The 26,894-nt window shown below is 49.9% G+C and overlaps 15 protein-coding genes across 15 annotated transcripts; 8 read left to right on the top strand and 7 right to left on the bottom strand.

Annotated features, from left to right (window-relative positions):
• Positions 1-865: 865 nt before the first annotated feature.
• COCCADRAFT_83483 (uncharacterized protein) lies at positions 866-1,169 on the bottom strand (the record flags this gene model as incomplete). Its single annotated transcript, XM_007709360.1, has 2 exons — positions 866-985; positions 1,038-1,169. 2 exons carry the CDS (start codon positions 1,167-1,169, stop codon positions 866-868), a joined length of 252 nt encoding a protein of 83 aa, XP_007707550.1.
• Positions 1,170-1,970: 801 nt separating this feature from the next.
• Positions 1,971-3,743, top strand: COCCADRAFT_83631 (uncharacterized protein; the record flags this gene model as incomplete). Its single annotated transcript, XM_007709359.1, has 1 exon — positions 1,971-3,743. One exon carries the CDS (start codon positions 1,971-1,973, stop codon positions 3,741-3,743), a length of 1,773 nt encoding a protein of 590 aa, XP_007707549.1.
• A 315-nt stretch (positions 3,744-4,058) lies between these two features.
• Positions 4,059-4,525, bottom strand: COCCADRAFT_32727 (uncharacterized protein; the record flags this gene model as incomplete). Its single annotated transcript, XM_007709306.1, has 3 exons — positions 4,059-4,106; positions 4,150-4,264; positions 4,374-4,525. The coding sequence occupies 3 exons, from the start codon at positions 4,523-4,525 to the stop codon at positions 4,059-4,061; spliced, it is 315 nt and encodes a 104-aa protein (XP_007707496.1).
• Positions 4,526-5,058: 533 nt separating this feature from the next.
• COCCADRAFT_32726 (uncharacterized protein) lies at positions 5,059-6,422 on the bottom strand (the record flags this gene model as incomplete). Its single annotated transcript, XM_007709305.1, has 2 exons — positions 5,059-6,013; positions 6,403-6,422. 2 exons carry the CDS (start codon positions 6,420-6,422, stop codon positions 5,059-5,061), a joined length of 975 nt encoding a protein of 324 aa, XP_007707495.1.
• A 539-nt stretch (positions 6,423-6,961) lies between these two features.
• Positions 6,962-8,619, top strand: COCCADRAFT_22383 (uncharacterized protein; the record flags this gene model as incomplete). Its single annotated transcript, XM_007709284.1, has 3 exons — positions 6,962-7,354; positions 7,419-8,156; positions 8,212-8,619. The coding sequence occupies 3 exons, from the start codon at positions 6,962-6,964 to the stop codon at positions 8,617-8,619; spliced, it is 1,539 nt and encodes a 512-aa protein (XP_007707474.1).
• Positions 8,620-8,718: 99 nt separating this feature from the next.
• Positions 8,719-8,934, top strand: COCCADRAFT_83593 (uncharacterized protein; the record flags this gene model as incomplete). The annotated part of the gene is made up of 1 exon (XM_007709358.1): positions 8,719-8,934. A coding segment is annotated over one exon (216 nt), but the record flags the coding sequence as incomplete, so codon positions are not given.
• Positions 8,935-9,413: 479 nt separating this feature from the next.
• COCCADRAFT_1068 (uncharacterized protein) lies at positions 9,414-9,989 on the bottom strand (the record flags this gene model as incomplete). The annotated part of the gene is made up of 1 exon (XM_007709258.1): positions 9,414-9,989. The coding sequence occupies one exon, from the start codon at positions 9,987-9,989 to the stop codon at positions 9,414-9,416; it is 576 nt and encodes a 191-aa protein (XP_007707448.1).
• A 1,455-nt stretch (positions 9,990-11,444) lies between these two features.
• On the top strand, positions 11,445-12,150 carry COCCADRAFT_22381 (uncharacterized protein; the record flags this gene model as incomplete). Its single annotated transcript, XM_007709283.1, has 5 exons — positions 11,445-11,464; positions 11,579-11,653; positions 11,747-11,790; positions 11,841-12,060; positions 12,114-12,150. 5 exons carry the CDS (start codon positions 11,445-11,447, stop codon positions 12,148-12,150), a joined length of 396 nt encoding a protein of 131 aa, XP_007707473.1.
• A 1,327-nt stretch (positions 12,151-13,477) lies between these two features.
• Positions 13,478-15,179, top strand: COCCADRAFT_83536 (uncharacterized protein; the record flags this gene model as incomplete). Its single annotated transcript, XM_007709357.1, has 3 exons — positions 13,478-13,848; positions 13,950-14,485; positions 14,551-15,179. The coding sequence occupies 3 exons, from the start codon at positions 13,478-13,480 to the stop codon at positions 15,177-15,179; spliced, it is 1,536 nt and encodes a 511-aa protein (XP_007707547.1).
• A 434-nt stretch (positions 15,180-15,613) lies between these two features.
• On the bottom strand, positions 15,614-16,648 carry COCCADRAFT_83502 (uncharacterized protein; the record flags this gene model as incomplete). The annotated part of the gene is made up of 2 exons (XM_007709356.1): positions 15,614-16,153; positions 16,283-16,648. 2 exons carry the CDS (start codon positions 16,646-16,648, stop codon positions 15,614-15,616), a joined length of 906 nt encoding a protein of 301 aa, XP_007707546.1.
• Positions 16,649-16,889: 241 nt separating this feature from the next.
• Positions 16,890-18,275, bottom strand: COCCADRAFT_22378 (uncharacterized protein; the record flags this gene model as incomplete). Its single annotated transcript, XM_007709282.1, has 4 exons — positions 16,890-17,482; positions 17,540-17,745; positions 17,799-17,957; positions 18,061-18,275. 4 exons carry the CDS (start codon positions 18,273-18,275, stop codon positions 16,890-16,892), a joined length of 1,173 nt encoding a protein of 390 aa, XP_007707472.1.
• Positions 18,276-20,423: 2,148 nt separating this feature from the next.
• COCCADRAFT_83521 (uncharacterized protein) lies at positions 20,424-22,085 on the top strand (the record flags this gene model as incomplete). The annotated part of the gene is made up of 3 exons (XM_007709355.1): positions 20,424-20,506; positions 20,563-20,590; positions 20,685-22,085. The coding sequence occupies 3 exons, from the start codon at positions 20,424-20,426 to the stop codon at positions 22,083-22,085; spliced, it is 1,512 nt and encodes a 503-aa protein (XP_007707545.1).
• A 1,135-nt stretch (positions 22,086-23,220) lies between these two features.
• Positions 23,221-23,764, top strand: COCCADRAFT_83732 (uncharacterized protein; the record flags this gene model as incomplete). Its single annotated transcript, XM_007709354.1, has 2 exons — positions 23,221-23,552; positions 23,638-23,764. 2 exons carry the CDS (start codon positions 23,221-23,223, stop codon positions 23,762-23,764), a joined length of 459 nt encoding a protein of 152 aa, XP_007707544.1.
• A 541-nt stretch (positions 23,765-24,305) lies between these two features.
• On the top strand, positions 24,306-25,860 carry COCCADRAFT_32716 (glycosyltransferase family 58 protein; the record flags this gene model as incomplete). The annotated part of the gene is made up of 4 exons (XM_007709304.1): positions 24,306-24,426; positions 24,559-24,803; positions 24,898-25,176; positions 25,243-25,860. 4 exons carry the CDS (start codon positions 24,306-24,308, stop codon positions 25,858-25,860), a joined length of 1,263 nt encoding a protein of 420 aa, XP_007707494.1.
• A 20-nt stretch (positions 25,861-25,880) lies between these two features.
• Positions 25,881-26,349, bottom strand: COCCADRAFT_83658 (uncharacterized protein; the record flags this gene model as incomplete). Its single annotated transcript, XM_007709353.1, has 2 exons — positions 25,881-25,980; positions 26,039-26,349. The coding sequence occupies 2 exons, from the start codon at positions 26,347-26,349 to the stop codon at positions 25,881-25,883; spliced, it is 411 nt and encodes a 136-aa protein (XP_007707543.1).
• Positions 26,350-26,894: the final 545 nt, after the last annotated feature.

Raw genomic sequence — 26,894 nt, 5'->3', positions numbered from 1 at the left:
ACCATGCGCAAAAAATGACATAATCCCCCCCCCATTACCCTCTCAACCTCTCAATCGCTCGATTAGCGAGAAAACCCACACATACCCCAGTAACTCCCTACGTTACACACATTCGTAAAATAAGCGGGAGAGGCGCCCCTTTTTTTTTCTTTCTTTCTTTGGCTCGGAAGGGAAAGGGTTGGCGCGGGGAGGGGGGCGGGCTGAGGAATCGACGATGGACTGGTTTCGATGGGTGGCCGGGATAGGAAGGTTTTGTGTGTGTGTGTGTGTGTGTGTGTGTGGTTTGGAGGTGCATGGGGGGCTTGGCGCTAGGGTGGATGGGCGTTTGGTGGAGAGGGGGGGGAAGGGGAGGATGGGGGATGGAAGATGGAAGATGGAGGAGGGTTTGGGTATGTATATCGCGTTGAGGGGTTTTGGGTGCGTGGATGTGTGGTGGGGAGGTGTTTGGGACTGATGTTCTGTGAACCAGAGTTTTTGGGGCTTGTGAGGATGATGGTGGTCGGAGAAGGTTGGTTAGGAGAAGGTCTTGCTGTTTTAGTATCGTGTGAAATGGCGGTTTGGGTAGGCACATATAAATCTGCGAGTCTTGGAGGTGATGCATGGAAGGGATGTGGTGAGTTGAGAAATGAAGTTTGGACCTAGGTTGGTGTACCCATTTTTTCTGTAATAGGCGGAAAGTATGCCATAGACGATTTATATCGAAGTGAAGACATGTAGAGCTCATTTATCGTACCAGGTATCACGATAGTTCATATTTTCTAACTGATCTCGCAGCTATTCAACTCCCCATTTCTTCTACGTCTTTCTTGCCCGCAGATACCCGGCCATAAACGCCCAATCCGTTTCCCACATATCTATATAAAACTCAGAAGCGCCCATGTACACTCCATGTTGACTCCTTAGTTGTCTCGTTCAGCCATCGCTCCATGTGCCATGCTGTCTTTCCTTCTTTCACGTTTGTTTCTTTTGATTCCTGGTTATTCCGCTGTTTTCATATCAGTCATCATAGCATCCATGCCTTTGATGCATGTACGAACCGGCGCAACTTTCTCACCAGAATCCTTGTTCCCGCTGTTTGTTCTATTGGCGTCGCTACTAGTTTGGGCATCCGATTTCAGACGAGATGAACCCGCTGTAGGAGGCATGTGTTTGGTTTGGTGGTTCTGCATGGCGAGGAAATAGATTGTGAGCGAGAGTTAAATTGCTCAAACTTTTGAATATGGGCTTCAAATGTATGATGTAGCTTGGTTTATTTGCTGCTTGAATTGAGTCCGTATGTCTCATCCCATCTATATAGTTCTCATCTTCATATCCTGTGGTTGATATTGAGGGCCGCAAACTACGCTCATGGCGAGTTTGATTCGCGGCCGCAGTCTTCGTTTAGATGAGGACTGGATACTGTTGAGGGCCGCAATGTATGAAATCTTGATTGGAGGCCGCATCGCTTCTGTCGTGAAGTAACGGCCATAGCGCGGACGAAAGCGCCCACTTCTGGAGCTAGGGGGTATTTTAACGGCATTCTCAAATCATGAATGGTGGCCGCAATCTTACATTCCACTTGACAACACTAGGCCCAGGTGGATGGGTGCTGTGATTTGCATGAGAGACCAGAGGTATACAGCTCGGGCATGCTGGTTGGTGGCCGCAAATATCAGCCAATCGAATCACGGCGTGGTCCCCACTTTATCGAGCCCATGACACCCTGCCATACGCTTGAAAGAGATATGAAGGAGGATGTTTTGGCGTTTGCCATGTCCGATCCAGCCTCATTATCATGGTCCAACCGACATGGGTAGGGCGTAGCGATTGGATGAGAAGTCAGGCCACTGGATTGAGCTGAGCCACTTCTCAGCCTTGTTCAAATCTTCCGGTCACAGTTCAACTTCACAAGAGCCTTTCGATGCTTGCTTTATGACCTACAAACCACTATCAATGAGATACTACATGCTTCAAACCTCACTATATTAGCTATGTCGTTTGCAGCACAGCCGCACACCTCTCATTCGCGGAGCAGCTTTTCCGCACCTCGATCCGATGCCCAGACAAGAGAGCGTTGGGGGTCGAGACCATGGAAACACAGGGAGACGATGGGTATGATATCCACCGAGATTGACTTTAGGGTAGATGAAGAATCACTTCCACTGGATGTATTATGGGAAGATCCACTCTTGTCAATTCCATCTCCAGGGCTAGAATGGGAGACCGCTTTGGAGGGCTTTATGGATACACGCCGCGCGATAGAAGACTTCGACTACAAAGCCATTGAATCAAGCGCGAATACTATGAATTCCGTCTTGAGGGGATATGCGAATTGCAGGAAATGTGCAGAATATTTCTATTACTTGCGAGGCAACTCGTTCTTTTCTGCGCGTCGAGTATTCGCAATTTTGTTCATTTATCCGGCAGATAATACTGAGTTTTTCTGGGATTTTGATACTATCGACGATCCAGTTGAATGCAAGATCTGGAAGAGATTGGTAGAGCCAAACCCGGGAAGCTATCAAAGGCAACAACAGGCGCCGCAGGAGAAACGACCGCACCCCAAGCCACGTCACAGAAACAAGGTGGAAAAGGAGCCTTTCAGAGCTGCAAAGGTTCTGATGAGGGATGATACTATACTGGAGATTGTCGATAAGCTCGAGCAAACCTTGTCTTCGCTCCAAATCGACACCAAGGTGGAGTGGCGTATGGCTCACCGCCGATCATCACTCAAGAACTGGAGACGCGCAGCCGGAAAGAGCAAATCCTGGAAGCCATGTTTGAAAAGTACAGTGCCAAAACAGACTCATCTCAACAGGAGAAGACAAAACTCGAACGGTGTTGCGTATCATTCTGCAAAGCCTCCACCATGGCTACCAGCTACATTCCTGCGTTCCCAGACAATAGAAATGTCTTTATGTCCAGGTTATGTGCTACGACGTCAAGAGACAGATTCAGTACCGAGGCGAGCAAGATGCCATGATCACTATACCCACGACTTTGAGGATACGCCTATTGCTCCACATGGAAAACACCATACAAAAGCAGCTCAGAGTGTCAATACCTGGGAATCTAAATCGGGGATTATTGAGGACATGAACAAAGAGCCAGCTGGTGCATTCATACGGTTCACATGGAAAGATGGAACCTTAACCAACGGAACCGGACAACTCGATCGGTTCTTATCAACCGACTCAATACCACACAGCCATTGGAATATCACTGGTTTTCTCCGGAATGAAAGCTTTGCAGATGTCTACTCGCTAAGTGAACCTCCCTTCGGTCTTCCATCAGTAGAAATCGGGGTATCACTGGAGGCACACGTATTCCTGGACGAATATCATGGGAATTGCGCCGTCTACGCCAGTCGCTCGAAGAACCGCATGCGACAAAGCGGAAATTGTCTCGACACTTTCTGGCACAACGGCAGGCATATATTTGTCATGAAGATACCAAAGAAGCCTGTTCTGTTCAAACTCCACAACACAGAAGAAGAGTTTCCTTCTCTTGTCAATCAAGACAAGTGCAATGAGAAGATAGCTCTGCAGCGTCGCCGTTTCCGTGGCAGACCTAGTTTTGCAGCGATGGCTGGAAGTGGATGGCCAGATGCAAGTTCAGAGTGTCAATCGGTGCTGATGAATGAAGGCCAATCCGCGCTGGAGAAGGAGTTGGAAAGGATTGAAAAGGCGCGGGTGAAGAAAGCGGAGAGGCAGAGAGTGAAACGGAGATCGCAAAGGGAGAAAAGGCTTGGGGAGAAGCAATGAAGATCGGTATAGCGGCGGCTTTTATGGTTCTTCATGAGTAATACTTCAACTCTTTAGATGTCGGCCGAATCTAAAGATGATTGTTCTGGCTCTGATCTTCACACTATGACCAAGTTTCGTCATGCATCACAAAACTCATCAACTCATAATCAATAGTATTTGAAACTAAGACAAGTCCGCGGCTTCTCTTTCCCCGGAGTCCCTCGCTCGAGCTACTGCCCGCGGCTTCTCCGTTTAGCAAGCGTACCACGGCTGCTTGATTTTGACATTGGTACGGCCTCCTGATATTCTTCTCGAGCGCCGCTGCGCTTCCTTTTACAGTGTCTTTACCTTCTGGGCTATTGTAGGCCGGCTGGTCCTCTGCTTCGAAAGCATACTGCAGCTGCTAGACTCGTGTTTCGAATACCTCCAGGCCCCTCCTCAATCTACCAAGCTTTGCCGATGCTTCTCTTTCGTAAGAGTACCTCGCTCGAACCTGTATGACGTTCCCAATGAATGGAAATTCCCTGGCCGCGCCATATCTGTCAGGCGCAACCATATGCAATCAACTGACTCCTTGGCGGCGGCCACGAAAAGGAAAGCCCAATCCGTTTGCTAAAATGTCTACCAAAGAACGGGCAGAGCATACACACGAGTCGACAGCTTCGACCCTCGGTGCCTGAACTGAAAAATAATGAAACGGCCAGGAAAATAAAACTGAGATGAACCAGAAAAAGGAAAAGAAACAAAAGCCAGAGGGTAAATGCCAAAGAGGCGAATTCGGTGGGAGATAGCCCACACATGCCAACCCAGAGGAACTAAAGCAAAATGAGTGTAGGTAAATGGAACCAGGAAAAGAAAAAGGAAACATTCATAAACGCTCCGATATCCCCACTTCAGGTTGTCTCTTTTACCTCTTCTCTCAGATGGGAACGGTAAACGACTCCGTGCCCACATCAATGCCATCTTAATTTTAGTAGATGGTAAGACAAGTGCGTATTTGAGCAGCAAAAGGCGCCGTGAGGCAACCAAGTCCTGATGTTCTTCGAGAAGAGGCCCTTCCATGGTCTTCAATACCCCAGAATACCTTTGCGCACCTCTGATAATAGAGGATTTATTAAGCCATGATCATGCTGACATGTCCATGATCTGTTCGATGACAGAAGTGTCCTGATTATGATTAGAACTCCGCCAATGATGAGGAGTGCGATCTGTCATTCCACAATACAGATTCGCTTCGACTCGCAGTCGCAAATATCTTTGAGCAGGTCATTTTGGTGACCGAATTTGTGGTAATTTATAAGTAGGTCATATTGGTGACCAGATTTGTGGTATTTTATGAGCAAGCACAAGGGTTCTTATTGCAGGTCCTACAACGATGGTTCCCTGCCTTGGACGTTCGTAAGTGGCGTACAAGAGAGTCTTTTCGAGTATAGGTCTTGGAGCTGCAAAAGCACATGAAGCTACTCGCCCGGGGGGAGTCATTCTTGAGTGCAGGACACGAAGGCAGTGCATTGTTGGAGCCCAGGTGACGTTTAAGGTCTTTTAGATGCTTTATTGACTGTCCGCATTGTTCGCATCTGGAAGGTGCCTTGCAGCTGTGCATATTGGCATGTCGATCATAGCGGAGCTTGTTGGGAAAAGACTTTGTACAAGTCTTACATATGAAGCTCATCCCTGCGGGCTCGATTGCAATTTTGCCGTCTGGTATGTTTAACCCAATCTGAGTTGTATCCGGTGGGCTTGCTACTTTAGGGGTGAGTCGACCGAGAGACGGCAATGAGGACGGGCTCGGGTAAGCTTCAATGCTCATATCGTTGGGAGTGGCTGGTGCTCGTGCGTTTGTCGCCTTTGAGTGGCGGGTTTGATGTGGAGATAATTGCGATTGCGAGTTTTCGGCTAAGGTCTGTTTGGTGGATTGATCGAGCCATGACAGAGAGGAACAACAAGGTTCGTGTACATGTTGAGTTAACAAACTGGGATCAATGCAACTCGACGTGTTTGAATACCCGACGCCTGAGGTTCCTTGGTGAACACTCTCGTCCAGGGTACCAAGAGGTGGCGGGATAGGAACGTCAACGCCAACACTCTTGTCACCGCCGCATATTGCATTGCTCAAATAGTTTGTCCACTCCAACAGGTCACTTTGTGAACACGCGTTGTTGCGCTCTGAATAATCAAGTATCTGACCGTCCACCAGCGAGACCGAATCGTATAATGGTTCATCAGGACTGAATTGGAAAGCTTCTGAGACAAAGAACAGATCCAGATCTTGCTCTATGCGATGATCACTGGGCAGTAGTTAGCACTAGCGCTATCCAGCCATTTTCTCGACATTGCATACTGGTTGTAGCCGGAGATTGTTCAAGCGGCCTATATAAGGCCGCTTAAACAAGACGCTTCTTAACAAGAAACTTGGGTTCACCCAACAGGTGCTTAGCGGATGCGGGGGTGCTGCGGTAGAGCCGCCTGATGGTCCGCGATGTGCGTCAAGCTCAATGTAGTATTCGGACGGTCGCGAAAGGAGGGTTTTAGAGAATTGAGAAAGAAAGGAAGGGGGCTACAAGGCTTATATGTGTGTCTACATACATGGCGTAGCTGGAGCGGATCAACAAAGCGTCTGATTGGTGGCCGCAAAAGACAGCCTCGAGGCTGATACACGCGATCAAATGTGGCCTACGTCAGTAGGGCGACAGCCATTGTCATGCGACGTGGCTTGATCGAATTCGTGCATGACAGAAAATAAATTCATGTGATGTTGGGTTGTTGTATTTGACAAGGCAGGGCCATGCTAGGAACATGATCTCATGTGACTATCTGCTGCTCCACACTCCACTTGCCTGGCTGCCTCCTTTGATACGTATGTACATACATCAGGCTTCTTATCGCCTGTGGCCTACAGGGTCGTTCTCTTTTCGTCCTTCTGCTTTGGTTTTTCGATGACAGCACATATGATCCAGTGATGTCCTCCGTCATTGAGGCGCAGTACTGCAGCCATTCGTGGCTGAGTACATTTCCTAAAAGCCACAAATTGAATTGCCAAGAGGCCAGGCAATAAAGCGTGATTAGGTCAAAATGTCCTCGAGTTCCTTCTAATTCTTGTCTCTCGGGAGTCCTTCTCCTTCGGCATTGATTCCTACCATTGTGTTCATAAAATACGGAAAAATTGCTTTTCCGCCCCCAATACCCCCCTCTGAATGCTTAACGACGTAGTCCATCTCGAACTTTCGGAACCAACCATGAGTGTGACTGATATTATGGCTGCTATAATGGAGAATTCAGAGATACATGGAGTCGAGGCGGATCTGAGTAGTATTCCGATTCCTCCCACCGGGCGTAATACTGCTCCTGGAAGGCCCATAGAGACCTCAGCCCACAACAATGGAGTACAAACTGGAGTAACGCATGAAAATCCTAAGGACCCTAATCAAAACATATTATCACGGGTTGATTTTGGCAGCGATAACTCTGGGTTTCAAGCTGGTGTCATTAACGGTGGTGTCCATGGCATCACCTTCCACTACTCACAAAATCAGTCGATATTCGGTAGCCTGGCACAAGGGAGCCAACTTCTAGACACATCCACATTGGAGATTCTCGCAAAAAGAGCTCAAGTCCAAGCCGGAAGAAGTGTAAGTACAACACTCAGCACCAGCAGCATCGTCAACGGAGAGGAACTTACTAGAGACAACATAGGTGCCTAGGCAGTTACAGGACAGATGCTACGCTCCATACAAGACCGTGAGAAACCGAAGAATCAAGTTGAGGCTCCTGCAGATCGCTGATGTCACCAAATTTCTCGATCGAGGCTTCGCGGAATATTTCCAAGTCGCCGTGCTCTCATTTGGCAAGCAACATGCCCAGCAGCTACTACAAGATGCCCGCAAGACGATAGCCAAAATGCAGAACAAGCAGGAAGATCCTGACTCTGCTGACATTGGCGATCTCGGCCACTTTTGCGAGCAGAGCGCAATCACCTCGGGTGACTCTAAGCAGCGGCCTCCAAGATTCACAGTTACCCAGCGGCGCGACGAAGAAATATTGCACTATCTACAAGATGCACTCGAGATACCTTACTGGGAATTCATGGTAGATATCTTCTTGGGATGGAAGGCGAACTCGAGTGCTCTGAGCGGAGATGTCGTGTTGCGTGTTTTGCACAGCACAAAACTGGAACTTCTTGATGGGCGGCGGCGGCTTATGGATGAAATGGCCGCTTTGCAGGGTGACGATGCAGAGGATATAGCACCGATTGTTGATGGAATTGATGCTAGAATAAAGGTCTTGGATAGCCTTTGGGACAGTGCATCGTCGAATCCTGATGGCACTCATCATTCATTGGTCTCCTTTTTGGAACAGCCGCTACACCAGCCTTTGATTGCTGTCGAAGAGGCGCCAATTCCATCTCAAGACGAGCAAATCGGACGTCAAGTGGTAAGAGCTGTCTTCTGCTTCTTACGGTGTAGAATACCCTAACGTATCAATGTAGGAAACCGCAACACTCATCGCCTTGATCCTACTCTTCATCATCGTCGCAATAATCCCCGGATACAAAGCCTTCGCGCTTTCCATGCAAGACAACGCAATTGGAAGTATCGGAGATGCCGATTTCTGGTACCTGATCCAAAGCAGTATCATGGCAGTGATGGGCAATGTCATCATGGTTGTACCCTTGTTCAAGAAGTCGTGGTTCTCGCCAGCATATGGTCTGATGTGGGGATTCTTTGCCCTCGGCCTTGCCTTTGCCATCGTCGCTGTTATCATCTACCCCTTGCTCAACCCTGGCTGGAGCTCCATGGTTGCTTTCTTTGGATCAATCGCATCAGTTGCGTCAGTGTTGATAATGACACAGGCGACTGCGAGGGAGGACACCAAGAATAAGGTCAAAACGGAATGAGCCCGGCACTTCCTTCAAAAAAAGATTAAACAAAAGTCCACCTTGATATCATTCAAACCAAGTAGTAGTATTACAATAACCAATGCGCAAATTGCAAATGAACACCATAAATTTTTCATACACACCGCTACCTTGCCCTTCAGATATACACTACCAGCCCCACCAATACCACAACAATCACCGAGCCCTCCCACCGGCACTACTCTCGGCCCTTTTCCCACCACGACTTCCCGCAACCCGCAAACACTTCCAAATCCAGCACTAACCCACGTGACCCAACCCGTCAACAAGTCCACTTTGTTTCCCGTTACCTAAAAAAAAGATAACTCTCCAAATCCATCCATCGAAATCACACAGAAACAAACAAGTTCAAGCCCAGTTACGCCTTGACCTCTCACATACAAAGCTTCATAACCTACCGCACGGGCAGATATGCAGTGAGATGCTTATCCTGTTTGTCGATGATCAAAGCGAGGAACTGGGATATTGAGTCAAGCCCTACGGCCGGGTGGGGGCATTTGCAAAAAGGTAAGAATAGCGGATGAAGTAAAGGTTAACGCGGGAGTGGCTTGCTAGGGAAAGTTTATTAGATAAAAAGAGAAAGATTCAAGGATTTTTTAATGGTTTGTATTGGAATCACGACAGAGTGGGAGTGTAGGTTAAGAAAGCAATGTGCGTGAGCACTGCGATTTATTGACTTGACATTACAGTAACATTTTTGTCTAATTATCGTAGGTGTGTTCCTCCATATTCCATCGTGATCAAATCATTGTTTGCGTTGCATAATCCTGTATTTACAAATGGATGTCGTTGTAGAGGCACTTGACGGGCTCAGGCTGGTAGGAGATCTTGGCGCTGAACTTGATGCACGAGGGGCTGGCGGGGAACTCTGGGTTGTCGACGTTGACGCTGAAGCCCTCGCCGTTGTGGAGGGGGCAGGCCTGGAAGCCGAGGGCGCGGACGCCCACGGGAGAGTGGTCGACGATGAACAAGTCGTCGTCCTTGACGAGGAACTGGGCAAGTTTGAAGTTCTCGTCGGGCTTAGGGTCGACGCCGCTGTAGAAACGGATGCGGCTGTTGCCGAACTCAGAGAGGTCGACAAAGGCCCGGCGGGGAGGGAGGTCGGTGTAGAGGTAGAGGCTGTTGACGTCGTTGTTGGTGTCGTTGCTCAGGAAGAAGCTGGCGAAGTTGATGTCGGGAACACCGCAAGAGGCGTCTTGCTTGGGACCGATGGCAAGTCCGTTATCGTATGCGGTGATATTTTGCATCTCGATAGGGCTGCTACCACTCACAGGGACGATCGAGAAGATTGTTGAGGCGCTGGCGAGGGCCATGGTGGAAGCGAAGAGTACGGAGGTAGAGAACTTCATGGTGACTGTTTGGGGTGTGGTAGTTGTGAAGGAGTTTTGTTTTGTAGCGAAAGTGTTGTGAGCTGGTTGAGGTGAATGAGAGCTACAGCACCAACTCACTCGACCTTATATACCTTTGTAGAACACCATCCATGTGGAACAAAATACGAGGGCGATAGCATGTCGCCGAGCGTTTCTCCATGAAGCCCCCGCAAAAAAACTATAAATACGATCGGAAGTTTAGGGTAAACGGAAAAGATGGAAGGCAGTCCCAATTCTGGTCGATGCGGCCGGCCCACCCGCGAAAATCTCCGGCTGACACCCGAAAAGGATCATACTATTAGTACTCAACGTCAGATCGAAGGCAAGTGCAAGGTATTTTTCTGGCCACAGGATGTACTTAGTAAGGTGCTCAGATTTAATGCAGAAGACCTATCTATTGAGGCGAGATGCCGGGTATGAGGGTGCAGAGACGGAATTTGGGAGAATTCTGTGAAAGGAATAATAACGTGATGACGTCGTGGACAAAGTGACGACGAGTTGGGTATGAGGTTACATACTGCCGTATTTCGGTGGCGAGGGACGGTGCCCATGCAGGGTTTGTACGAGAAAATTAGCACAGGCGGTAAGAAACAACGACGTGGTTTAGACTGAGGGAGGAAAATGATCGGTGGCGGTAAGCAGGAACAGGCTAGGAAGTGGAACCGGGATGCCAGAGTCGGTACCACGATCCACGACGGTAGGCGAAGAGCAGCAACGATGCCAAGGAGCATGTATTGCAAAGGATGAAGTTGATGTATCTATTCTGGTATAAAGTTCATGAGATACAACAGTGACTTTGTGAAGTGGTGGGTGCGCAGTCGATGTGAATTCGCGCTGCTACGGAACCATACCCCACTGCTAGTTTGAGTTGACCGTAGGAGATCAACAGTGTCAGCTCGTACATATGTACACAAGTACTGAGCATTTGTTGGGTCGTACGAGTCGCTTACTATGGACAGACGATGGTGACGGAGATGATCTTTTTTTGAGTGTGGACGATCACATGGCAGTGAGTCGGCAGTTGATGTCTTGGCAGCGCTATTGGGAGAAGTGCATGTGTGCATGTATGCCGACTTAGTGTGGAAGTTCTCTTGTTGGCGATATTCACAGAAGTGTTTACGGCTTGCTAGGAGGCATTTCAAGTGTGCGTAAGAATCCATGGCCAAGGTGGAGAGGCAGCCCCTTGATGGCGCAGCAGCCAATGAGGAGGGCGACCAGGTATGACGTTTAGCGCGGCAGCTTCGTGCCCTCGCCTCGCAACGTCTCGTCGCAAGCCCAGGTTGCGCAACACCAGCCTCTTGTCTCTTTCCCCCCCACGCTGCCCAACGGAGCCACATTCGATCATCTCATCTTCCATCTGTCGCCGTCGTCTCCGGGCTCCAGCCAAAGCTAGTCACCGTGCGGTTCCCTCATCTTGCCAGCCAATCTTCGGCCATGGACTTCTCCGACATTTTGTGAGTACACCTGGAGCTTTTGCGAGCTGCACACGACCGTGCAGCGCTGTGCAGCATCTCGCGCCAGAAGCTCCAGCCTCCGTCTTGTTGAAATGATGACTAATGCATCTTCAGTCGCATGGTGAATTTCGCCGTTGCCGTCTTTGTAGTCCTTGGCGGTATCGCGAAGCTATTCCCCTTCAACGACTTGTCAGTGTGCCCCATGTGCATTCCACTCGGATGGTCTCCAAGATGCCATTGGCAGGGTCTGGGTTCACTCGTCCCGCGCTGACAGTACTTCAGCTCCCACATCATCCTCGGTGTCTACCTAATAATCTTTGGTCTCGGTAAGTTGGTGCCTGGAGCTATGTGATGACGACTGCTGACACGGTCGCAGGAACCGCCCTCCTTGAGTTCCAGATCCCCCAACAAGTGGCGCGATATGCCTCGTTCATGTTCTCGTTCCTCGGCCGCGGCATCTTCTACATCTTTATTGGCTCTGTCGTCGTAGGTGACGGCTGGTACCGCATCATACCTGGCACCATTGTTGGCTTCATTGGTGTAGCCTATGCTGCTCTGGAGTTTGTTCCCTCGATTGAGCCCCCGGCGAACATGCGGTATGCTGAAAATTGTTGAAAACGCTTCTCGTTGCATATCTGACCGTACTTAGTGATGCCGATGCCGGCTGGGGCGCCGAGCAAGTCTAAACTTGACATTGACGACGAAGAGGATGGCGCTCGAAGAGTCCTCGTAAAGATATCGCCCGCAAGGTCTTCAGCCTAGGCGGAGATGCTGTCGCATGCTTTTCCTGCATCCAAAGCAGGGGTTGTGTGTGGTTGGTTGGCGAGAACAATGAGAGAAATTACTGCTGTTATAACAAGTTGTTGAAGGGGATCTAGGTCTCGACTTGGATTAGACGAGTGGCTACTCTGGAGTCTCAACTTGAGAAGGAGAGCAAGTCACTGCTTGGATTGGTGGGGTGTGTAGCATAAGTAGTGTGTAGGATAAACAAACAAGGTCACAGTACTTGGCGAGGGCTCGCTTGCTTGGTGTCCGCAGCACATGGGGCGGAGACATGTTGCCGCATGTATATGTGTATATATACCTGTGTATGTCGGTTGTCCAAGGAGGGAGCAGGGTATAGGTACATGAGCAGATGCATGGGATTGCTTTGGCTTGATTGGACGGTTGGCATGCATTGGTGGCGTGTGGAGAAGGTCGCGTTATCTATCGCTAGTCGTAGGCGAGCCGGAAGCCGATCCGCTGACAGTTGGTCCATTTGGCAAGGCTTGGGTGGAGACGAACAGGACTGATGAAGAAGGCGAGTGTTGCTGTCCGCTACAACTGATGGTTCAGGATCCTGGATGCCTGGGCAGCCCGGTCTGCAACTACTTGTGGTCGAGCGGTGGTTGGCTCCCGATGCAAACGGCTGCACGTGTAGGTACATGATGACGAGGCTGGACCGCTCTCCGCTGGCCGTCGTGTCCGCCCCCATGTTGAAGGCGAGGGTGGACGTGCTCACAGAGGGTCATGGCGCCAGCCATTGGCTTACAATAGCAAGGGCGTGATTGGCCACCAGCCGCCATTCACCGCCTGAGAAATCCATCTGGTACCGCACCAGCAGCGCACCTGGCCGAGTGGCCATGCTCTGTTAGATCATCACGACGGAGATCCCGAACCCACCTAATATATCTCCGTGCGAGGCACACAGCACAGCCCTCAAACCTGCCCGCCTGCCCGTTGACTTGACCTTCCCTGTGCTGCACCTGACCACCGTTGTACTCCTACGCCCCCAAGACCCGCATAGTCACCCAAATACACATTAGCGCCTCCTGCAACTGCCACTACACTGGCTAGCATATCACGTCCACGCTAGATCAAAGTCCGGTACCTGTCGGCCCAAGCGACTACTTGCGTCCTTCTGCTTCGGACGATTCTGTGTGTGCAATCAGGCAACAGTACATCACTGCCATCCCAACCACACCCCCATCTCCACACGCTTCCCATTCCGGGCAAAGACGAGGCTCCCGCCTCATGGCGCATCCCTCGGGAAGTGGAGGCACCTCATTTGCTCCTACTCCTACACATCCGCACCAGCTATCTAGAGAAACCAGCAGAGACGAATTGGAGATGGCCGAGAGTCTCCGCTTACTGAACCAGGCTCACGAACACCAAAAACCTAGGCCAGAGGCCACTTCGCAAGAGCAGCAGCAACAACAACAACAACAACAGCAGCAGCAACATACCAGTGTCCAGGATGACCAAAGATCCGAGATATACCACTCTCTTGAAGATGCTGTGCCCATTCCAGACGGTCCCCCAACCCCTTCAACGGCAGCATCGCTACAAATACCCAACATGAATTATGAGACCCCCAATGCATCCATCACCGGGCAGGTTTGCAGGTATGTTGTCTGCTTTTTCTGCAATTGCCTCATGTCATCTGCTATTGGCTGTGGGCGTAATGTTGCAAAAGGTCCGCAAGGAAGTCGCTAACGAACACAAGTAACTGCAAAACAACACAGACGCCACTATGGCGCCGGTCGCCTGCTGGAGAAACAGTGTGCAATGCATGTGGCTTGTACATGAAAGCACGGAATCAGTCGCGGCCAGTGAACCTCAAGCGCAACACACAGACTCAGCCAAGTATGTCGGTACAGCAAAGCCCAACTCCAGGATCTACCGATGGCGGCCGAACATGTGCTGGAAACGTTGCCGGTAGCCCGCGTGTCGCAACCTATGTTGCTGCCGATCAGATGGCGGCCGGGACATGCCCAGGTGGAGGCAGGTGTAATGGCACTGGGGGCCAGCAAGGCTGCAGTGGCTGTCCCGCATTTAACAATCGGGTATCAAAGACAGCCAAGTTTGCACTAGCCCAAGCCAATGCTGCGCCTGGTGAGAATCGGGGTGGAAGTGATGCCGCTTCTTCGACTTCTGCCTCTGCGTCAACAAGTGCAATCCCAGCTTGCCAGAACTGTGGAACCACAATCACACCACTCTGGAGACGAGATGATGCTGGACACATCATCTGCAATGCCTGTGGTAAGTTGGTAGTGCCATATCAACATTGATGCGCAGTATCGATAGATGACTAATCCTCCATGCAGGACTCTACTACAAGCTCCACGGAACCCACCGCCCTGTTGCGATGAAGAAGCAGGAGATCAAGCGTCGCAAGCGTATCGTACCAGCCGCTGACACAGGTTCGCAAGCCGCTTCATCAGTCGCAAACTACTCGCCTCCACAGAGACCTTCTCAAACCCCTGCATTCGAGCACTCGGTTTCCCCAGATCCATCAACTGCACTCGAGTCTCGAGAAGACTACACACCCGAGCCACCCAGGGGCCCAATCGCAGTCGACTTTACGCATTACTACAGCAATTCATCAGTAACTTCGAATTCAGTGGCCCTTACGCCAAGCATGCAGCCCAGCGCACCATCGCCCAGAAAACGAAGTCGCAGCGCGACTTTGGATCCTGAAGAGCCAGTAAATCCACTGCCTCACCGTCCAAACGCAATATCATCTATTTTGAACCCATCTCAGACAGACGTCGACGTCAACATTGACCCGTCGCTCTCCGTCCCGCTCCGCACGAGTGGAGGAACATCCCCCAATTCCACCTTGTCCCAGGAAGAAAAAGCAGCAAAAAGGGAGAGACTTAAGCGGGAAGCAGAAGCTATGAGACTAGAATTGGAGAGACGACAAAAAGAGTTGGAGGAATTGGAAAACGATTGATATGTTTAGATGATTATTATGAAACTCTCAGGGGAGAAATACTTTCTACGAATGCCTTATGTTGCTGGATACGCTATACCAAATGATAACGATAACTGGGTGGACGAACATGGCCATCAGGAATCTTTGTGGGATTTTTTACCAATGAGAAGTGTGTGTGAAATGTGGTGTCAAGGGGCCTGAGGAAAATGCATTATTGAGGTGTATTCCTTATTCGTTACTTTTTCTTCTCCACCATCTTGAAAGACTGGATCTTCACACAGAAAAAAAAGGCATCTGCATATGATTCATCTCCTCGATGAATTGGAAAAAGTGGGATATGATAAAAACAACACAGAATACACATCTCAGTCACATCTATAAAAAAAAAAGAAAGAGAAGCATTTACCCCCCTTCCCTACTCCCCCAACTATCCACACATCTTCAAATTTCCTTCACACACACCTAACCCTCTTCCCCACCCTCGCCTCAAAATACGGATTCCGGCTCATCTCCCCACTCCCCTCCCTCGCAAACATCCTCTCCTCATCCCACGCAATCAACCCCCCCTTCTCTACCAACCTAATCGCCTGCCCCCGGTCCTCCAACCCCATCGTACAAACGCCCTTATGCACCTTCCAATCCCGCTTCTGACACGCATCCGAGCAATACGTCGCTGTGCCGCATTTGCCGCAACGCTGCAACGCCTTGTCTTCTGTTGCGGTAGCACCGCACGTAGTACAACTGCTTAAATCGAGAGGTTTGTAGAGCCAGTGCGGCGACATGGGTATGCCGTCGCCCCAGATATCCATGGGTGCGTATTCAATGGACAGGTTGTGTTTTATGCGCTTACCGGTTTCCCAGCGGCGCGTAGTGAGGAGGCGGGTTAGGAGGGTGGAAGCGAGGCGCGGGATTAGAGCCGCAGAAGTAATATCGCGGGGGCCGAGCATGGATTCTTTTGGGTTGGCGATCCAGGTTCCTTTTTTCCACTTTTGCTTTTCTTCGGTACCATCTTGTTCCACGGTTTCTTCGGCTGTTGTTTCGTTGGCTTTTTTTTCTTCTTCTTCGGGTTTTTCTTGGCTTTCAGCGCGAGGTTCGGGGGTTTCGGTGGCATCGTCCAAAACGACGTTGTAAGTTAACATTATGGTCCAGTTCTCGCCGCTTGCGTCGAGTTGGCCGAATGTGATTTGGTTGCCGATACGCCCGATTTCTATCTTGCAGCCCGATGGCGTGTCGGGTTCGATGGAGACGGTCCATGTAAATGAGAACCAGGCGTCGAGATCGAGGAATGCGGCGAGGGCGTTGGGGTGCCAGTTGTAGAGGAGCGTTGCTATGCCTGTTGCTGGGGGAATGGTGATGTTCTTGTTGGTGGCTTCTGACGCTAGAGATTCTGTGTCGACAATGCTGAGGGGCGCGTTATCGACAGTTAAAGGTGCATCTGGGTAGTCTGGTAGCCGGAAGTCCGTCAATGGAATGTATTTGAGGGCCATTTTTTCTTTGGTGAGACGTGGGATAATGTGAGGATGTGCTGGGTCACGAGCGGATTAGGAATGTATGTAGTGTGTGAGTGGAGCGGTTTTGAAAATTCTCATTGGTTGGTTGGATAGATCGTGCGTACTACTGTGTTTACGATGCTCACATTAACGAGTTGTGTAAGGCATGTAAAATTTATTTTCCGGTTATATCAACAGCTTCTATGACTGGCTCGGTTACATGGCTACTCGCAACCACTTAGTTACCTCCGTATCCCTGTAGCTGGTGCGGCTTTGGTCCTTGTTGGATAGGCACGCTCTCCAATATACCCGCAAACTTTGTGAGCCCAATATCCGAACTGGTCAGGGTGTGCCTGTACTTGTTGCCTCCAATTTCAAACAAGAAGTTCATAGGGAACCCGATGTCAAATGGAACAGCTGAATCAATATCGTCAATCTCCTCTTCAGTTAGCTCGATTCCCAGCGCCTCAATGTTGCCCTTGAGGTGGTCAATCTTGCGACCGCCAACAATCGGGTAGACATAGGGGTACTTGTGTCGGACATAAGCAAGTGCAATACTGGTGATCTGGGTGTTCTTCTGTGCTGCGACTGCTTCGAGCTTCTTGGAGATGGCGATGTGCTTTTCGGAAGCGGGGCCAAAGTTGCGGCCTTGCTCGTTGTTTTTGCGCTTTTCTTCAGTGGTAAAGTTTCCGCCACCCAGGGCGCCCCATGGGCACAGTGCCATGCCCTCTTCGCGGGCCATAGGAATAATCTCGCGCTCAAAGTCACGCTCAGCAGCAGACCAGCGGCCTTGGTAAACACTGAATCCACGCAGACCATGGTTCCGGGCATCTGTAGCGAAGTTAGTAAAGTCGAAACACGTGGTTGGGATTGATGACGGTTACTGACATTCATTCGCCTTGCTGACAACCCATGCAGGCGTGTCACTGACTCCAAGGTACAACACCTTTCCGCTGTTCACTACAGCGTTAAGGGACTGCATGAGCTCTGGGATGCTCGTGGTGAAGTCCCACCAGTGCACGTACAACAAGTCAATGTAGTCAGTCTGGAGTTTCTTCAATGATGCTTCTAGTGATACGCGAAGAGATTTGGTGCTGTGAATCAAGTCAGCATACATTTTCATATGAATCTCCCCACTAGCACGTACCTGTTTCCTCCATAGTTGATCTTTAGGCGTGGCGCGTTGTTCGGGTCAGGAAAGCAAGTAGTGAATTTTGTAGCCAAGACCATCTGATCTCGTACTTTACGCTCCTTCATCCACTCGCCAATCCATGTCTCAGACTCCTCAGCCTGGTAGTTGTTTGCACTGGATCAATGTTAGCCCCATAATTCAGCATTCAAAGTGCTGAGCTGTCCAGTCCAATCACATTGTCTTGGATGATGCCGGCTAGATCAAAAGGTCGACTGACGTGTCAATAAAATTACCTCCTTGTTGGTAAAAGTAATCCAAAATCTCAAATGTAGTCTTCTTGTCGCACTTGCCCATGAAGTCTTGCCACGCGTCACCAAAGTTCATAGCTCCCAGGCAAAGCGGGGAGACACGAACACCGGCTGTGGGCGACATGACGCGGTGGAATTCCAGAAGGGACGCAGCCTTTGGCATATCACCGAATGGAGAAGGCATCTTGGATAATTGATGTATAATGAGATTGATGTATAATGAGATTGATGTGGTAAAGTTTTGCGGAGATCAGAAAGGGGGATTGTGTTGAACTGATTATTGCAAAGCCCATCGTTGCGGACATCAGCCCCTCTTTATATAACAACGGCGCCTTCGAACCTGCATGACGTAGAAAAGCCAAACATATTACTGAGTGCCTATATCCGGCTCAAAGTCCGTTGCAAACAAAGGTCAAACTACCGAGAGTCGTCGAGGACGATCATGATTCTATGGCGTTAAGGCCGGTGGGGGGAATGGAGCCACGATGCTTATCTCCGTCAACTACCGGGCGGGAGCGTCAAGCCTCGTACGTGTACCGTTTGAAAGCTGTGCAAAATTGCGCTTTTCAGAAGCTTGTTGAAGTCTATGTAAAACGAATATGTAAGCAAATGGAGCCAGTGGCAATCCGTAGACGGGTATTGGCCGAAAAATGCACAATATCACTCGAACAAGAAGATGCATAGTTAATACCCCGCTCCTAAAGTACAACAACCTCCTACGACACTTGTAACATACGCATCACCATATCCAGACTCGACCTTAGATGTTCTTCTTCAACAACAAGAACGTGCTCATTCACTAAAATTCATTGAGAAATCATTGTAGCCATATCAATAGGAAAGAGCAGTATTTTAATATGGACGATAGAAGACGCAAGTAACCACAATATACGTTGACTTTTCAGGGTATCCGTACCATGCAAAACTCCAGGTAGATGAATAAGATGAAACACAAGATCCGAGACGTTTGCATCTCAGCGGAAGCGACTAGTGCTTCTTCTTCTTTTTCTTCTTCTTGTTTTTGCTCTTCTTCTTGACCTCATCATCACCACCGGCGTCGGCCTCGCCTGCCGGAGCACCGAGACGGACATTTCCATACTTTTGCCGCATCTCCTGCTCAAAATTGTCCTTCTCCAGCCGGAACAGCGCCATGGTCGCTCTAGCATCCTCAACGGAACTATGGGCACCAACTTGTATCTCCACACCGAGCAACTTCTCTGCTAGCAGCTTCAGCCCTGGTGTGCGCCCCGGTATTGATGCCAACTCCCTAAACTTCGAAAACTTGGACGTATCGCGAATGAGGCGCTTGTCATGCTTCAGGATGAGCACGTCGAGATCGTTTTTCACGGCGTGTCCAACTAGGATGCGCCCTTGGAGCAGTATCTTGAGGTCGTTCCGTACTTCGTCAAAGGGCCGGGCGACATCTTTTCGCATGTGCTTGGGCTCAATTCCAGAGACGGCAGTTCGGTAGTCTGTGATCTCAATGTGCCGCGGTACCTGTACGTAGGAATCGTAGATCTGATGACCGTGATAATTGACCAGAGACACTCGCGCAAGCGCCGAGTCGCGATTGGGCTCTGGTCCTACTCCAACCATTTCACAATCCAATGCTACGTATTTGCCGGGTAGCGCTACCTCTGACACGCCTTCGTTCTCGACATCGGGGAAATCGGGATGGGGTTCGAGGATCGAGACCGCGGCTTCGGCATCCTTGGCATCGCTAAGAAGAGGGGTCTTCTTGAGCGAGGGCATCGACGTGCTCTTGGAGAGTGATTTTGTCTCATGTCGCTTGACTGAGGCACCGACAGAGGCAGGCTCCTCCATCTTTTGTCGCTTTCTCGAGGGGAGAGACTTTCGTGGTGTGTTTTTCTCTGAACCATTCAAAGGCTTTGCAGAGCCATGTTCTTGCTTCCCATTGGCGTGCTGAGATCTCTTGCGCTTGAGCGAGGCTTGCGTTTCGCTGTCCGGCTTCTTGTCCTTGGACGCTGCTGGTGTAGAAGGCTTGAGCCGTTGCTGTAGGATTTTCCAGTTGCTGGAGAGGCTACTCAAATCGATTGGAGCCATTCTGGAGTCACCTGCAAGGCATCGCGATGTGCGTATAGTAACCTGGCAGTGGATGTCGAGAATCTTGGCCGAGTAACTTTCTGCGCTGCAAAAGTTCAGACCCACGCTAGCACCTTCCAGATGCCGGCGGAAGCTCAAGCCCAAGCGCCGACGACCAGGCGGCAACACTGTGACAAAGACCTACGGCATCGCCAACTTCATCGCGACATTAGTCCTCACAACACGAACTGCAATCTTCTAAAGATCGAGCAAAAGATAGCGCATCACCATGGCGCCCCGAGAAAATTCTCACGAGCCGTCAGGTACTCCAGCACCGGTGGAAACGGGATTTGCCACTCTTGCGCAGCTGAGGTACGTATCAAACCATGCGCAAACTTTGAAGATGAATACTGATGCGCTGCGTGCAGAGTAGGCGTAAAGGCGTGGGTCGAAAAGGTACGTGGATAGCGCGCAGCGACGCCTTGCGCGACGCGAATCCTGGATCGCCAATACTGAGACAGCCAAATGATCACCAACTAACACCCCACAGGATGGCGAGAAACGCAAAGCTGAGATACTGTCAATACAGACACGGCAGGGCCGACCAAAGTTCTATGTGCATTATGAAGAGTTCAACAAACGTCTCGATGAGTGGATCGAGGCCGAGCGCATCGACCTATCTCGAGAAGTTGAATGGCCTGCCCCTGAGAAAGCAGACAAAAAGAAGGGCACTGCCTCTAAGAACGAAAAGGCGCCCTCAAAATCTGACCAAAAGAACTTGAAGCGCTCACGTAGCAAGCTTGATCGCGAAATCTCAGGCACACCAGAGTCAACGTCGAGCAACTTGCCAGGCAAAGCACCAAGGCCATCCAAAGCCGGCGGCAAGGAAAACCAGGAAGTCTTAGTCACCAGTGAAGTCACAGATGGCACTCCCAAGGCCGAGGATGAGGAGATGGACCTCGTCGACGTGCAGGACGCTGCTGCAGCTGCCAAAGCTATGCCTCCTCAGGACTTTTCGCGAGAAGACGAGATTGAAAAACTGCGAACATCTGGGTCCATGACACAGAACCAAACCGAGATCTCACGCGTGCGAAATTTGGAGAAGATTCAGATGGGCAAATATGAGGTCGAACCCTGGTATTTCTCACCGTATCCCATCGACTTTGTAGACTCAGATGTCGTCTACATCTGCGAGTTCTGCCTATCGTACTTTGGTGAAGTAACGCAGTTTGAGCGCCATCGCACAAAGTGCCACCTTCTCCATCCACCTGGCAACGAAATCTACCGCGACGACTATGTGTCCTTCTTTGAGATCGACGGGCGGCGACAACGAACGTGGTGTCGCAACCTCTGCTTGCTCTCAAAGCTCTTCCTAGACCACAAGACACTCTACTATGACGTTGACCCTTTTCTATTCTATTGCATGTGTACGCGCGATGAGCACGGTTGCCACTTTGTTGGCTATTTCTCCAAAGAGAAAGAGTCAGCCGAAGGCTACAACGTAGCCTGTATCCTAACATTGCCTCAGTATCAGAGAAAGGGATTTGGTAAGCTGCTTATTGACTTCTCTTACCTCCTTTCCAAACGCGAGGGCAAGCTGGGATCGCCGGAAAAGCCCTTGTCTGATTTGGGTCTTCTCGGATACCGTGCATACTGGCAAGAGATCCTGGTCGATATCCTTATGGAGCCCGGCCGTTCCGAAGCCAATATCGAAGACTTGGGGGCCGCGACGGCGATGACAACAAACGACGTACTGCACACTCTACAAAACCTAAACATGCTGCGATACAGCAAGAACCAACACGTCATCGTACTCACAGATGCAGTTATTGCTCAACGAGAGCGACAGAAGGCAAAAGAAAAGTTGAAGGGTAAGAGAAGTATCGACCCCGATCGTTTGATTTGGAAGCCGCCTGTGTTTTCAGCAGCTAGTCGTACCTGGAACTGGTGAAGGGTTGCTGGCTTTCTTGTTTTGCTCTTCTCCAGCGGTTCTGCAATTTTGCTATAGCCTCTTTTTTCGTTGATACTTTGTTCTTTGAACTAGCTATACCCCAATACATTAGATTTGTTCATCCCCGGCCTGTCAAACCGGTCTCGTTTATGCTGGTTGTTCAACAGAAGCTGCAGTAAGCATGTGAAGAGTGGTTAAAGTTTGTACTCAGATGGGCGACTGGAATCAATAGTTAATGGGAACAACCCATTGCCCATAGAAGGTGAAAGATCGACATTGTAACGTATTACCCCGCTGGATGCAACCTCGATCTTAGACTACTCTTGGTCGCTTGAGCGTACAGCTAATGTATGCACGTATGTTCATGGCTCCAGCGTCAGAGTACATACCTTGCGGGGAAATTGCGCAGGAACCTATTCCCACGAGTGATAGGTATGCATCATACGATATGATGTAGCCGCACAGGAGCAAGATGAATAATAATGATCCTTGTTAAATATGATGGAGACGACTACTGGATGACAAAGAAGGCATCTCAGTGACATTTCCAAAAGCCTTGATTGACTCAAGTCCCCTGCAGATGGTAACCACGGCATATATTACTCGAAGATCATTTTCAATTACTTGTAACCACTGTTCGAGGCCGAATGCATGCATTAGTCATGAACCAACTTTCAGAAAGCTAGTGTTGAGAAATTCACGTGATATGGATTGGTTCACCTTTCTTTTGCCGGATGAGCGAGGAAGCATATTTCTTTTACTTTCTCGGCTTCAATGTATTTCTCCAGGTCAATTTAGGCAGGGATCGCTTTTATGGGGAACTATGCACGGTATATGTTGTTTTTCCCACTCTGTTTTCCAGGAACGCAGACGTAATGGTGGACATGAACCTTTCCTGACTTACCTACATTGCATCAATGTAAGTTGGTTGCACCATTGCCGAAGTCCAGCTGGCTCCATTTCTGCGTGCATACTTGCTCTGGAACCATGAGAGGAAATGTGTATATAAACTGGTGGTGTTCGCCTTCGTTTCTACTCACTCATCAAGCAACAACTTCTCTCTTCACCAATCCATCAACAACTTTTCAATAACCGCTCTCCCAGCTATCAGCTCTTCGCTCTCCCAGCTATCAAAATGCAGTTCACTACCATTACCTCCCTCCTCTTTGCCGCTAGCGGCCTTACCAGCGCTGCTTCCCTCCGTCCTCGTCAGGACGCCTGTGAATACCACACAGCGGGCGACTACACCTGGAGGGTCAGCCAATTTGTCGGCCGCAAGCCCGAAGCTACGTACTACAACATGATTTCTTTCCATATTGCGTCCACCAACCCGGGATCTTCTTTTGAATGGACCTGTTCCGCCAGTGCCGACCGCATGGAGGACAGCGTCTTCTATTCGTGCGGCGATGGCTTCCAGTTTGCGTTCGTCAATGAATATAACGGCTTGATTTTCAAGTACGGCACCGAGTAAGTTCAATCTCAACTAAATTCCCATCTGGAAATGCAGTTTTGTGGATTTCAAGGTATACTAATAATTACTCCTTTGTTACAGCAACCCGATTATGGGCACTGTTTCTCTCCCTATCGTCTGCCGTGCGGGCGGCGCGGGCGCCAACGACCAAGTCTGCGAGACTTTCCAGGATCGCTGCATCACGCTTCTTGAGCACCCTAGCAACTAAGTTGGACTATCGTAGGATGACATTTGAAGGGGTAATTGATGCAAGACGACGTGCATAGGGTGATTAATGGTGGAGATGGGATTGCCAACTAGTATAATATATAATTAGCGTACCTAATTTAAGCATTCAACCCGTCGAACCAACGAAACTATATTCGTGAATGAAACATGTGCTATTCTCTGGATACTATCATGGTTGCGCCGTTGTTGAAAGAAGCATGAAGAAAAGGTGGACAGTCTGCATGCAAGTCAATCCCACTCTAATTTGGATACGTAGTACCAGACCATGCAGGTCCAACCGACCATGAGCCCCAAAACAGCCCTACTTGCATTCCCCCACACAAGTCTCAACATCGGACCATCGGACGAAGTCGCACGACAATATTCCCACGTGAAACACATGTCGCGCCGAAAGATGCACGCTTGAAACTTCAAAAGGGTCCCTCGTATCCACGTGACACACGCGACGCGTTCCTATAACACCAATCCCTCACCCCTGCCCCTCTTACCATCCCCAAAAAAAAGATATACACCAACACAAAATGTCGCTTTTTGCCCGCGCCAAAGATCTGGCACTGAATCCAGACCACACCCGATGGATAACACCTCTCCTCCTCGTCGCCGACGCAGCCCTCAGTGGCGTGATAATCGAGAAAATACCGTGTTCGTCAACCCCCGTTTACCACGTGGCCTCGACATTCCTTATTCCCATCCCCCGAAAAAATTCATATAACCACATCTAACCGTTTTCGGTTTTGTCCCTGTCAAGCGAAAACTGATTTCCAAAATGATTAGACACAGAAATAGATTGGTCAACTTACATGCAGCAAATCGCCATCTACCTCAAAGGCGAGCGCGACTACAAGCTCATCTCCGGATCTACGGGCCCACTGGTGTATCCCGGGGCGCATGTATGGATCTACAAGCACCTGTACAAGTGGACGGATGAGGGGCGGAATATTGCGCTTGCGCAGTATATTTTTGCCGTGGTGTATTTGATGACGCTTGCGCTTGTGATGCAGTGTTATCGAAAGGCCAGAGTGAGTTTTACCTTTCTTTTTTATTTATTGACTGATATCCTCTATTTAGGAGGGGTGTTTGGAGGCTGGAATTTTAGTGCTGATGGTGATATAGGTACCCCCGTATATCTTTCCGCTACTCGTCTTGTCGAAGCGGCTGCATAGCATTTTCATGCTGCGGTGCTTCAATGATTGCTTTGCTGCGTTGTTCTTTTGGTTGGCTGTTTACTGCTATCAGCGCGACCAGTGGCATTTGGGAAGCGCGTTGTATAGCACGGGGCTGAATGTCAAGATGAGTCTGCTTCTACCATTGCCGGCAATGGGCATGTTGATGGTGATGAAGCTGGGTGGAAGGGAGGCGTTGACCCAGGCTATGATTATTGGACAGATCTCGGTACGTATAATTTCCCTTCACCAAATACGCATAGCACGAATTATTTCAATACTAATTATTCAAAAGGTTCTATGGGGCTACCCTTTCAGAAAACGCGCACCCAACTACTTTGCTCGCGCCTTTGAACTCAGCCGGGCCTTTTTCTACAAATGGACCGTAAACTGGCGTTTTGTCCCGGAGTCTACTTTCCTATCCCGACCTTTCGCCCTCAGCCTGCTTGGCCTGCACGTCGTTCTTCTGCTCTGGTTTGCACGAACCCGCTGGATGAAACCATCCAAACGCAATGTTCGGGAATTCCTCAAGCTTTGCCTTCCCGTCCTTGAGCCTAGAGACCAGGACATCATGTCCAGCAAAATCACGCCACACTTCATCATGACGGGTATGTTGACTGCAATGACGATTGGTCTCCTTTGCGCAAGAAGCCTGCATTACCAGTTCTATGCGTATATTGCATGGTCGACGCCTTTCTTGCTTTGGAAAGCAGGGTTCAATCCAGTTGTTGTGTATGCGCTATGGGGCGCGCAAGAGTGGGCGTGGAATGTATATCCGAGTACTCCGGCAAGTTCGGCGACAGTAGTAGGAGTTTTGGCGGTCACGGTCGCGGGTGTATGGTGGGGGACAAGGAAGGAGTACGAGGGCGTTACAAAGGGCATCATCGAAGAGGACCACCCACACAAGGAGTGAAGCAGTTTTCAGGAGAAAACTCACTCCTCATCCGAGTCTGTAGGCGGCATCTTGCCAACGGTAGATTCTTCCTCGTCGCTGTCCTCGACGTAAGTGGATTTCTTGGCGAATTCCTTGGGCCTGTAACATCATGTCAGCATCCTGTACACATAGCAACCTATGATACCCATGTTCATACCAGTAGCTCATCTTCCTCCACGCCTTCTCGTCTCTGACTATATTGACAATCTCCCCATCCAGCTTATTATCCCTATCCGCCAGCGCAGATGTGTCCACCACTACGTAGCTACCCCGCTTTATCCATACCGTTGACCGGAACTTGGGCTCGAGCTCCGCGAGAACAGGCTTCCCATCCGGAAGCTCTGCAGAGTAGAGATTCTTTCCCTCGGCCTTGGTGATGCGCGCGATGAAGTGATTGGGAGGGAGCTCGTCAGGCGGCGTGATGGTGCTGTCTATCGTAGCGAGAACCTTGCGCTTTGGTGGCGGCATCCTGTTCAGAAACAACTATATCGATTGTGTACAGAAAAGTGCGATGTGTGGAAAAACCAAAGACCCATACGTCAGAATCTCTTCCGTTGTTGTTTCTCCAATGGAGGGGTCGCCCAAAGTTCGCAAAAAAGGAAATTTTGGCCGATCCGCCCCAACCCCCACTCCACCCATCCATCCACCTGCAACCCACCGCCCGCCGCGTAAACCCCAGCCGCCGCCCGCCTGCATTACCCTAAATCTCGCACTTTGATCACCGTTTAGGTATCGCTGCCGTTTTTATGCATGCCTCGGTCCAGATCTTTTCTACATTTTTTAACATTCCGGAACCTCCAAACTGCGGATACGTCGCTCGATTCGAAAGGGATCTCCAATCTCTACACCAGCGGTGAAACGGCATGTGACTCTGCTGACCGTTCAAGGCGACGTTGACGTACGTGGTTGGACATTCGCACTGCAGTGCAAGTACGAAATGATTACGCTGTAGTATTTGATAGGTGTTTTAGCCGTAGCCTGGCTCTTGTTCATACTTGCACTCGGCATAGGTT

Source organism: Bipolaris zeicola (genome assembly GCF_000523435.1).
Source record: "Bipolaris zeicola 26-R-13 unplaced genomic scaffold scaffold_7, whole genome shotgun sequence".
Classification (NCBI taxonomy): Eukaryota; Fungi; Ascomycota; class Dothideomycetes; order Pleosporales; family Pleosporaceae; genus Bipolaris; species Bipolaris zeicola.
This window is presented reverse-complemented; position numbering and strand designations above follow the sequence as displayed.